At 40.7% G+C, this 12225-nt stretch overlaps 1 protein-coding gene across 1 annotated transcript; it reads left to right on the top strand.

Moving 5' to 3' along the window:
- The first annotated feature begins 4166 nt into the window (after window positions 1-4166).
- LOC129719982 (uncharacterized) lies at window positions 4167-5537 on the top strand. The gene has a single exon (XM_055671386.1). It carries the CDS (start codon window positions 4167-4169, stop codon window positions 5535-5537), a length of 1371 nt encoding a protein of 456 aa, XP_055527361.1.
- Window positions 5538-12225: the final 6688 nt, after the last annotated feature.

The following is a 12225-nucleotide window of genomic DNA, read 5'->3' on the forward strand; positions in this document are numbered from 1 at the left end:
TTAAACTTTATCAGTTGATTATTGTTATTATAATGGGCTCTCGTCGGAGATCAAGACAAAACAAACACAAAAAGAATCATTCAAATCCGTTGATTCTATTTGGAGTAAAACGCCGTTATACAGACACCAACTTATTTTCATTTAATAGATTTACAAGTGTTGCCATAAAAAATCGGCAAAGTTTTTGTGGCTTTGTGGAATGGAGGGTTTTGCTAGTTTTGCGGTGAAGCTAGCGTTGATTACAAAATGTTGTGAACAAAATTTTGTTTCGTTTTTGCCTTTCTCCTAGAAAGGTATAGCAATCACTTGCAAAACCGAAAGTATAGAAGTGCTCCAAAGGGCCGAATGGCATATATCACTCGACTTAGCTCGACGAGCTGAGCATTTTCTGTATGTGTGTGTGTGTGTGTGTTTGTGTGTGTATGTGCAGATTTTTATTCTCACTCACTTTTCTCAGAGATGGCTGGACCGATTTTCATGAAATTAATTGCAAATGAGAGGTCTCGTTGTCTCATAAGACCCCCCCTTAATTTTATAAAGAATGAATTTGTGATTCAAAAGTAATGACAAGAAACGTGTTTTGAAGACTACTTAATCTCACTCGTGTTTCTCAGAGATGGTTGGAGCGATTTTCATAAAATCAGTGCCAATGGAAGGTCTAGTTGCTTCTTAAGATCCTATTGATTTGTTTTGCAATAAGACTATTACTTTGCCTGTTATGTTTAAAAATGTAAAATCCAGCTATGAAATGGAACATATTCCGAAGACTACTTGAACTCACTCACTTTTCTCAGAGATGGCTGACCCGATTTGCACAAAATTAGTGTCAACTAAAAAGTTTAGCTACCTCGTAACACCCTATTGAATTTTACTGTAATCGAACTGTAACTTCGTCTGTAATGTACCGAAATGTGAAAATCACGAAACTTCATTATCTCAGTAACTACACAACCGATTTGATCAATATTATTATGAGACGAGCGGGCTAGTTAAGGGTTGACTAATGAATTGCTGCCATATACGTTTCCATTCAATTTGATTATAATCGAACTTAAGCAACCGTTATGTATTAAATTGTTAATAAAACAACGAAAGTCTATTATCTCAAAGATTACATGACTTATTTGAACATAACTAGTGTCATACGAACGAGTCATTTGATATGTGGCTCAAAAGTAATGAAAAGAAAAGAAATTCAAAGACTATTTAAAACTTTACCTGGTTTGATCGATATATGTGGCCTCAACATAAATGAAATGTAGTATCGTACTATTTGAGGTTCCAAATTCATTGATTCCTGGCGATGTGTTTAAAGTCTGAAAATGCACGACGAATCGGCCATAGGATATGATCAACGTTAAATAACAGATCGTTTGAAATGATTGGTTTTATCTAAATGACAACATCCTCGACTTTTGGCTTCTGTACATCACCTTAATTCTGAATATATTCATATTGGGTGGTATTCGGTCATTTCCAGCAAATTTTCTGACATCAATCTGACTCAAGAAATTCTCATTTTTGGAGGTATTTAGTTATTTTGGTTGTTTTCCAGAAACTAAAAGTGGTCGTCTTCAAATTCAAAATGGTGTCAAGGGTCAATGTTTGGTTTCTATGCAAAGCAATAGCACAATAGCTCTATGCAAATAGTTTCTATGCATAGCAATAGCACAATAGCTCGGTTACGGAAATATCCATATTGTTCATTTTCGACTGTTTCTTATAAGTTGCCATTTTGCGATTCAAAATGGTGCCTGAGGTCAATTGTTAGCTCATTGCATCATTCTGGTTCCAGATATACTCATTTTGGATGGTATTTCGTTTTTTAGGCTGTTTTTCACAAACCGGAAGTCGCCATCTTGAATTTCGAAATGGTATTTAAGATCATTTCTGGCCTCTGAGCCTCTGGTTGAAGAAACACCCATATTGGGTGTAATTCGATCATTTTCGGCTGTTTCCCAGGAACCGGAAGTCGCCATCTTAGAATTCAGAATGGCATCTGTGGTCGATTTTAGCTCCTGTGTATCATTCTTTATCCGGATATTATTATATTGGGTGGAAATCGGCCATTTTTGGCTGTTTTCCAGAAACCAGAAGTTGCCATCTTACAATCCAAAATGTTGTCTGAGGTCGATCATGGAACATGCTTGTTACCACTAAAAACATTCACCTGCCAAATATGGTTAAATTTAGTTGATTAGATCTCGAGATGTGCAGAAATTTGTGCAGAAACATGTGCTTCCAGAAGAGGGAGGGGCGTCGAGCCATTATGGACATATTTGTTACCCTTCAAAACAGCCACATGCCGAATTCGGTTTCATTTGCTTGGTTTGTTCTTGAGTTGTGCAGAAATTTATGTTTCATTTGTCTTGGACCCCTCCTTTCCAGAAGAGGGATGGGTCTCAAACTATCATGAGAACCTTTATCGGGGCCAAAAACCCCTACGTACAAATTTTCACGTCGATCGGTTCGGTAGTTTCCGAGCCTATATGGATCAGACAGACAGACAGACTGACAGACAGACCGGACTACATTTTTATATGTATAGATTACAACATCAATATTTTAGAACCGAATGAGTGAATATACATTTGTTGGATTGAAGCGTTCATGTAAATCTATTTTTGCAAATAAAAGTTTGAATGAGAAAGGCTGGGTCTGACCGCTAGGTGGATAAATTTAGTTGTTTTTTTTGCAAATCATTCAATGGTACTTTTTAATGACCAAATCCATCGAGATAAATCGATCGAGTATTATTAATCGTCTCTAGTTGTTAATTTTATTCATTAAGACAAAAATTGTCAGATGGAATTTTTAAATATAACATAACATAACATAACATTTAAATCTAGTGAGTTCACAAGTTGTTGTTTGCTGCTTGCGCTGCTCCATGAGTAGCAGTCACTAATACACTCGACAACAGAAATAAAGTGTCGGTATATGATACCCTCAAGCATGTTTCGAAGTAGCGACGCGTACACTTCTTATATTTTGGTGCTTTTATTTTTGCGAAATTGTTGGTGCAAATTGCGTATTACGTACCAGAAAACCGTTATTTAGTTTCTGCCTACGTCTATTTCGGCTACTTGTGCGGATTACCAAGTTTTTATCGCGTATTTCGTACCTTTTTCGCATATTGTGCGGCGTTAGTGATTTACAAAACAATTACCTATTCGATCATCATCTACGGCACAGCTTTCGTTAAGTTTCTATCTTGCTTGTATTGATCACTTGTGTATGGTTTATCGTGTGTGAAGCGCTATGGAGAAGAAACATTGCATTGAATGCAAAAATGATATCAACGATATCGAACCGATGCGTTGCGGCTTCTGTGAGTCCTATATGCATATAAACCAAGCTTGCTGCGGTATAAATTCTCGTGGTTTGAAGGAACAATTCGCGCAGGGGATACTTTAACTGTTTTGCACAGCTTGCAGGAATGAAATGAACGGTCGTAGTATTCGAGTGTATATTGCTGATATCCAGCAAGTGCCACCAATACTACCAATCTCGACTGACTTACCTGTTAAAGTCCAGCAACTTTACGACGTAGTTGAAACGCTAAGCAAAAAAATCGATAAACTCACAATCACTCAGCCGCTCGATTGGCCTGTACCCACATAAAAAACACCTGTTTGGTCTAACCGCACTATCAAACGTAGGCGCATTGATGAAAATATGATCGCAGAAATCCAATCCGATTGTGGCACAAACGCTATTGACCTGAGTGATCTCTCGGTTCCATCGATCGCTCCCAACGTCAATAAATTTTGGCTATACTTTTCACGCTTGAATCCACTACTAACGGACAGTGATGTACAGAAAATTGTGTCCCATTGTTTGAACGTTACTGATCCAGTCGATGTGATACGGCTCGTCCCCAAAGGGAAAGACGTCTCCAACATATCGTTCGTGTTTTATAAAATCGGTTTAAATCCTGACTTGAAACCGAATGCATTAAACCCATCGTCTTGGCCTGTGTATTCCGTGAATTTGTTGATCGACCAAAAAACCCGAATCGCTTGCTCGTTACGGGTGAGGATGGACATACTGTAATCCACCCTCCTGCAGACTATGTGCATGATGAGGGTAATGGTAATGAGATTTTCTGCTACTACCAGAATGTAAGAGGTCTACGTACTAAAATTGACGATATTTTTTTGACAATGTCTGAATGCAGCTATGATATTATTATCCTGACAGAAACCGGACTTGACGACCGCATCAATTCACTGCAACTGTTTGGATCTTCATTTAATGTTTTCCGTTGTAATCGCAATCTTGCTAATAGTAATGAAAAAAGCTTCGGTGGAGTGTTGAATGCTGTTGCGGAAGAACATAGCAGCTCAATTGCTGAAACAATGAATGGTCGTTACTTGGAGCAAGTGTGCGTGCGTGCTTTAATTCGTGGCGCAAAGCTGCTAATTTGTGGAGTGTATATTCCACCCGATGAAAGCCAGCTGGTTAGTGTGATCGATTCGCATATTGCCTCGATTGTGAAGCTTTGTAGCAATAGCCCAGTGAACGATGTAGTAGTTCTGATTTGCGGTGATTATAATCAGCCACGCATAGTTTGGGACAACAGTGAAGACGGTATTCAGTTCACCAGTTCATCTCAACTTTCTGCAGCTGCTTCGGCGCTAGTCGATGGCATGAACTTTTTAAATCTCCGCCAAGAAAATAATCAGCGCAACCATCTGGGCCGTATACTGGACTTGGCCTTTTGTTCTCCCGATCGAATCGCTGCTGATGTTTGCGTCGCTCCTCTTGTTTTGCCGCTAGATCCCCATCACCCAGCATTAACTATTTCGTTGCCCGCTGAATGCAATATTCCCCCTCGTCCTGCTTCACGCCGCACATATCGCGAATCTAGTGTTTTGAATTACCGCAAACTTGACTTTACTGCTTTAACTGACTACTTGACGAACCTAAACTGGACCATTCTAGACGAGCAAGACAACGTTGATGATATGGCTACGATATTTTGCGATACTTTGTACCAGTGGTTGAATTCGAATTTGCCATCTGTGAAGGCACCCGCTTCCCCTCCCTGGTCTAACCCGCATTTGCGTGCGCTCAAACGGGAACGTAATAGTTGGCGGCGTAAATATCGCCGTTGGAAAACCTGCGAAACGAAACGCAACTTTAAGCTTTCGAGGGATGAATACCGTCGAATGAATGCCACTCTGTACAAGCGCTATATTATGCGGGTTCAAACTGATCTTCGCCTGAAACCTCACAACTTTTGGAATTTCGTCAATTCGAAGAGGAAATGTACTTCAATCCCCAAAAACGTTTACTACGATGGGACTGAGTCAAAATCAAACTCAGAGTGTTGTGAAATGTTTGCGAGTTTTTTTGCTTCAGTTTTTGCTAGTAATACTGCATCTGCACTTGAAGCCGTTGAAGCTGCAGTTTCTGTTCCGGCTAACTTAGTGGATTTGAGTACGTTCGATATCACTACCGATATGATTTTGGCTACTGCAAAAAAATTAAACGTTCGTTCTCTGCTGGACCTGACGGTATCCCGGCAGTGATATTTGGTCGAAGCGCACCTTTCTTAGCTGAACCTTTGTGTTGCATTTTCAACAAATCTTTCGAACAAGGCCAATTTCCTGAAATTTGGAAACAATCCTTCATGTTTCCGGTATTCAAAAGTGGAGATCGTCGGAACGTGAGGAACAATCGAGGTAGCCTTTCGGCTACCTCTAAACTTTTCGAAATAATCGTGAGTACGTTTGTTTTATCACGTGTAAAGAACTATATCTCTACTGACCAGCACGGTTTTATGCCGGGTCGGTCCGCTAACACCAATATTCTTGATTTTACATCGACATGCATTTCCAACATAGAACGAAAAGCTCAAGTTGATGCAATATACACGGACCTGAAAGCTGCGTTTGACGAAATTAACCATTATATACTGCTGGAGAAAATTTCGCGACTCGGTGCCTCTCAGAAGTTTACTGCATGGTTGAGCTCCTATTTACGCAATAGAGTATTGCGCGTAAAACTTGAAAATTGCTGTTCATCTCAATTTACGAATAACTCAGTTGTCCCACAGGGTAGCAATATGGGCCCTCTACTTTTTGCATTGTTTTTTAATGACGTGACCTTGTTGTTAGGTGTTGGTGTAAAACTGGTATATGCTGACGACCTGAAATTATACCTCAAAATTCGTACTGTTGAGGACTGTCGTCGTTAGCAATAGCTTTTGGACATATTTGTATGCTGGTGCCGTAGAAACTGGTTATTTCTGAGTGTCTCCAAATGCCGCGTTATAACTTTTTATCGCAAGTTGAATCCAATTGTCTTTGACTATCATATCGATGATCAGGAACTTGTAAGAGTAAATCAGATCAACGACCTTGGAGTTTTATTGGATTCGAAACTCTCTTTTATAATCCCATTTGGTTTACCAGAGAAATTAAAAATTTAAAGAAAAGCTAATAAAACTTACAAAAAACTTAAAGACCAAGGAAATTTAGACAGATATCTGAGCATATATAATAAACTGAATACTGAAATATCTATTGCGTATGAGAACTACAACACAAGGGTGGAAAATAACATTAAATCAGACAAAAAAATTTGCAAATTTTTTAAATTTGCAAACGATAAAATTAAGTCAAATAACTTCCCTTCTCGCATGCAATATGAAGACTTTGCCAGTACTGACTCAAAGCAAATCTGCAACAAGTTTGCGAGTTTTTTCAAACCGTTTATAAAAACAGCGACGAAGTCAGGGACTTTGAGTACTTTTCGCACTTGCATGAACAAATAAATAAAGTATCTGTTAAACAAATAACTGTTCAAGAAATCCTCGCAACACTAGAAGAACTGGATGTTTCAAAAGGTCCAGTACCAGATGGAATTTCACCCTCACTTATGAAAAATCTTGCTCCTGTTTTCGTAAAACCATTGTTTTGGCTTTTCAACTTATCCCTTACGTCCGGACAATGTCCATCAGTCTGGAAAAAATCTTTCCTTATACCGATTTTAAAGTCAGGTAAGAGATCTTACACCAAAAATTATCGTGGCATTGCAATAATATCATGTATTCCCAAACTTTTTGAAGCCATCGTAAACCAAAAAATATTTAATCAGGTGAAGAACCGCATAACGTGTAACCAACATGGTTTTTACAAAGGAAGGTCTACGGCTACCAACTTACTTGAATTTGTTGATTTCTCTTTTGCTTCTATGGACAGAGACAACTTCGTGGAAACCCTATACACGGATTTTAGCAAAGCTTTTGACAGAGTAGATATTTCCATGCTTATGTTCAAATTAAAATAAACTGGGATTTGAGACATAGCTACTTAGATGGATTGAATCTTATTTGACGAATAGGACACAAACGGTTAGGTTTAAGGGACACCTTTCTGTACCAGTAAAAGTGACATCTGGAGTTCCACAAGGCTCCCATTCAGGCCCTTTGCTCTTCATTCTATTTGTTAATGACGTTACCCTTGTGTTGAATCGTCTCAAAGTATTGATATATGCCGATGACATGAAATTGTACATGGAAATAAGAAACAAATCAGACATCCAACAATTCCAACAAGAAGTTGACATTTTCTACGTTTGGTGTAAAAAAAGTCTTCTTGATCTTAACGTAAAGAAATGCAATATTATATCCTACACAAGGAAGAGAAATCCTGAACATTCCAGTTGCACTCTTGGACATAAAATTGTAGAAAGGTGTTATCAAATTAGAGATTTAGGAGTGATTATGGATTCTAAGTTAACATTCATTGATCACTACAATACGATCATCAATAGAGCCAACAGTATGTTTAGTTTTATGAAAAGGTTCAGTTATCATTTCGTAGACCCGTATACTATAAAAACTCTTTTTGTTACATATGTAAGATCTATTTTAGAATACTGTAGTGTTGTTTGGTCGCCTTATCAAGACGTCCATTCCAATAGAATCGAATCCGTACAAAAACAGTTTTTGTTATATGCACTAAGAAAACTAGGTTGGAACTCATTTCCTCTCCCTTGTTATGAATCGCGTTGCATGCTCATTAATATAGAAACGCTTGAAAAAGAAAAGAAATTGCTTCGGTAACTCTTGTCAACGATTTAGTTTCACAACGCATAGGTTCGGTAAATTTGCTAGGAAAACTAAACTTTTATGCTCTCACACGCTCATTAAGAACACGAAAAATTGTGTCTTAGACCATTATCCTCAATTGCTTCAAGGATCGCTTTGAGGCGATAGTGCATCCACCGGCACTGATCGCCGCATTCTGTTCCGATTTGCGGTTGTTTACCACGATGACCTCAGTCTTGAGATGCGCTAACTCCAGTTTCCTGGAGTGCATCCAACCCTCAACTACGGGTATGGATAGCGCAGCTTTCAACTCGACCTCGCTGACCGACCACTGACCGCTGACCGTTCCGAGACTCCGAAGCGCGTAGGCTATAAAGTCTTAGCTGTCGCTATTGAACGCGTTTTTCACGTCTAGCGTGACGATGGCGCAATAGCGAATGCCCCTTCTTTTACATTGATGTGCTACCTCGGCCGTCTTGGTGACGGATGCTATTCTATCCACCGTGGACTTACCCTTACGGAAGCCGAACTGGTTGCTTGACAGACCGGTTTCACTCTCGGTGAATTCCAAAAGTCTATTGAGGATTACCCTTTCAAGAACCTTGCCCGCTGTGTCTAGCAGGCAAGTTGGTCTATATGCCTTCGGCAATAGAGCCAGTCGCTGTCGTTTCCACTCATCCGGGAAGAGGCAGTTATCTAAACATTTCTGAATGACCGCCCTGAACAACCCGAGGGCTATCTTTATGGCCGTCTCAATGACCAGGTTCGGGATTCCGTCCAGTCCCGGTTCCTTGTTCACCTTCAGGGAGTTTGCGATCTCAAAGAATTCATTGTTCGTCACCCTTGCCACATCCTCGACCTCTGCGCGGCTGCCGTCACTCGCTATTTGCGGTAACTCATCAGCCGGTTTCCAGGGGTTTGGCTCGTGGTGTGGAAAGAGTCCCTCAATTATCCGCTCCAACATTACTGGTGATTGCTCCGCCGTGGCTGACGAGCCTCTGGTCTTGGTCGTAACGACCTTATAGGCGTCATCCCATGGGTTTTTGTTCGCACTTTCACAAAGTCTATCAAAGCAGGCTCGTTTACTAGCCTTTATCGCGCTCTTAAGCGTTATATTATATTTATTTGTTCTTTGTCTTCGAAAATTTCGTACAAACTGTTGCTTAAAATAAATGCCTAATTCTATTAACTAAAACATCTCTACTAATACAGAAATCGAAATAGTCGTAAACAGCTTTAAAAGCACGGATGCATGCACTAAATGGATTATTAAATCCATAGTTTGTCCTACTAGCTGGGAGCCAAAGTGCATCATGGTATCTAAGAGTACGAGATGGGACGTGGATGTTGATGCTTTGCAGTAAAGCTGGACAATTCATACGGCTAGTGAGAATGTCAAAAACGAACATTCGCTGTAGCTTAAGACGTCTGTCGGACAAAAATTCCAAGCCAATCAATAGGCAGCGTGACGGGTACGGTGGCAAATCTGTAGGGTTGGCCCATGGAAGCTGACGAAGCGCGAATCGTATGAAATGCTTCTGTACTCGTTCTAACGTCAGACCATGCGAAATCTGATACGGTGTCCAGACTGGTGCTGCATATTCTAGGATACTTCGCACCAACGAGCAATACAGTGATTTGAGAGCATACACATCTGTGATGAATGCAGCGTGGATAAATCCCAATACGGTGAACGCTTTGGCGGCAGTTGACGCAACATGCTCAACGAATCTTTGCTTGCTGTCCAATATTACACCTAAGTCCCGTATAGAATCTACCCGATCAAGAGTGATCGAACCGATCTTATAGTTAAATTTTACGGCTGTTTGGCGACGCGTGAAGGAGACTATTTTACATTTCTTTATGTTCACGTTCATCCCATTTTCGTCACACCACGACAGGAGTTTGTCGATGTCAAGCTGCAGGGATGCACAATCCAGAACGGATGAAATTACTCGGAAGATTTTAGCTTTCCTGATGACAAACGGTAAATGAGGTCGTTTATGTGCAGGATAAACATGAGAGGTCCGAGGATGCTCCTTTGTGGTACACCAGATATTACATCGAATGTTACAGAGACTTCCAGATCTACTTGGATTAAAGCTTTTCTTCCAGTAAGTTACGTTCTCAGTCATTCAACTATCCAGCATGGGTATCCCATATGTAGCAGTTTTTCGATTATTAGAGTGTGGGGGACCACATCAAAGGCCTTCGAACAATCTACATAAATGGCATCTACGTGGCAACGGGCTTCTACAGCAGGGAACGGTGTGTTGGTATAATCCATCAGGTTGGTCGTAGTTGAACGACGCGCTACAAAACCATGCTGAAACTCGCTGATTATCGGCTTAGCGGCGTTGCTCAGGAAACCGTGGACGATTGTTTCAAAGACTTTGCCCAGACAGCAAAGTAGCGATATTCCACGATAGTTTTCAACTAGATTTATACTACCTGATTTGAGGATTGGAATCATCTTGGCAGTTTTCCATATTGACGGGAACGTACGCTCAGCGAGGGAACGATTGAAAATTATCGTTAACGGTATAACTAGTCCGGGAGCACAAATTTTTAGCATATGTGGCGTCAATTCATCAACGCCAGAACCTTTTGAAGCAGGCATCCAGGTTGTTCAGTGCTTCGAAAACGTCCCTGTCAGAACAGCGGAGTTCAGGAAAATGCACCTCATGAGTTGATGTACGCCGAAATGTATCCGGGTTGGAAGCAGGCGAGGTGGTTCGAAACACGCTTTTGAAAAAGCCGGCAAATAGGTTACTAGCTTCCTTAGCTGTGCTTGCATGACATCTGTTCAACTCAACGTTCGATGTAATGCGTTTCGATGATTTCTAAGTCCTAATAAAAGCTAAAAATGATGACTGGTTCAGTTTCAGATTTGATTGCAATCTATTTACGTACGTTGAATAGGTCGTCGCCAGGAGGCTGGAATATTCAAATTCGATGTGCCGAACAAACTGGTTGTTTTCTTCGGACCTTGTCCTGAAGTATCGGTTACTGCCTTTACGGAGCTTGTTGCGCAGGCGACGTAGCCCAGGAGTCCACCAAGGTTTGCGTGCAAAAGAGGATGCACCGATTTTGCGACGATGAACGAGTCTTTCGAAGATGCTGTTGGGTCCAGGATTTCCAAACGGGTCTGGGGAATCAACTTCCAAATTCAACGCTTCTTCTCAACAAGAACAGCGGACTGCGGGACTGGTATCTTCGGGTTCAACTTCTTTTTTTTACAGGAGGTATATTTCACGGGTAGCGTTCTAATATGCGGACACTGGTAAGTACAGGCACTAACTGATTCACAGGTAAGTATTTAGCACCAGGTAATTACGGAAAACACCTTTAAACAAGAGAAAATCTATTCTCTTCGCGGGTAAGTGTCGGCTAATTCACGAAACAAAACTAGTCACTTTTTCCGTTGAACCAGTACACTTTTATTATCCTGTATTAGGGGGTTTTTCTCTTATTTGAGGCTATAAAATAAACTCGATCGTTGCTTCTTGACGGTTTATTATAAACTGAGGAATGTTATCTGGGTTTCTTCACCCTTTTATCGAATCATTTAGCGGAAACAGTAAAAATATAAAAATACTCATAGCGCGAACCGAACCGAGAGTAAATAAACCAGCATAAAAAACTACTGTCATATGCTGCACAAGATTATTACACTACGGGTAGGGAGGCAGGATTAGTAGCGTGCTGCCATCTGTTCGTCGGTTCTTGCGTACTATCTGATGTTGCGCGATAGGGTGTTTCTCTTACTTCGAGACTAAACATACCGGCCACCTTGAAAATACATTTTTCAACTTAATTTAACAAACTCATACTCTACAGGTGGTTTCCGGTTCATCTTTCATCACGGGGTCTTCAGCTGTGCACGGAAGCGGGCAGATTCGGGATACAGATCTCTTCAGAATTCCAGAAGATGTACGTAGAGTTGCAACGCGGGTAATGTTGTCAGGACCAGGATGGATTTCCAGAATTCTAGCCAAAGGCCATCTAGCCGGGGGAAGTGAATCGTCCTTGATGATCACCACTGAGCCGACGTCGAGATTATAGCGATCGGGATTAACACTGTACTGGGTTTGCAGTTGCTTCAAGTACTCGTTCCTCCATCTGTGCCAGAAGCGCTGGGAGTATGCTTGTATGCGCTGATA

The sequence above is a fragment of the Wyeomyia smithii genome, chromosome 2, assembly GCF_029784165.1.
Source record: "Wyeomyia smithii strain HCP4-BCI-WySm-NY-G18 chromosome 2, ASM2978416v1, whole genome shotgun sequence".
Classification (NCBI taxonomy): Eukaryota; Metazoa; Arthropoda; class Insecta; order Diptera; family Culicidae; genus Wyeomyia; species Wyeomyia smithii.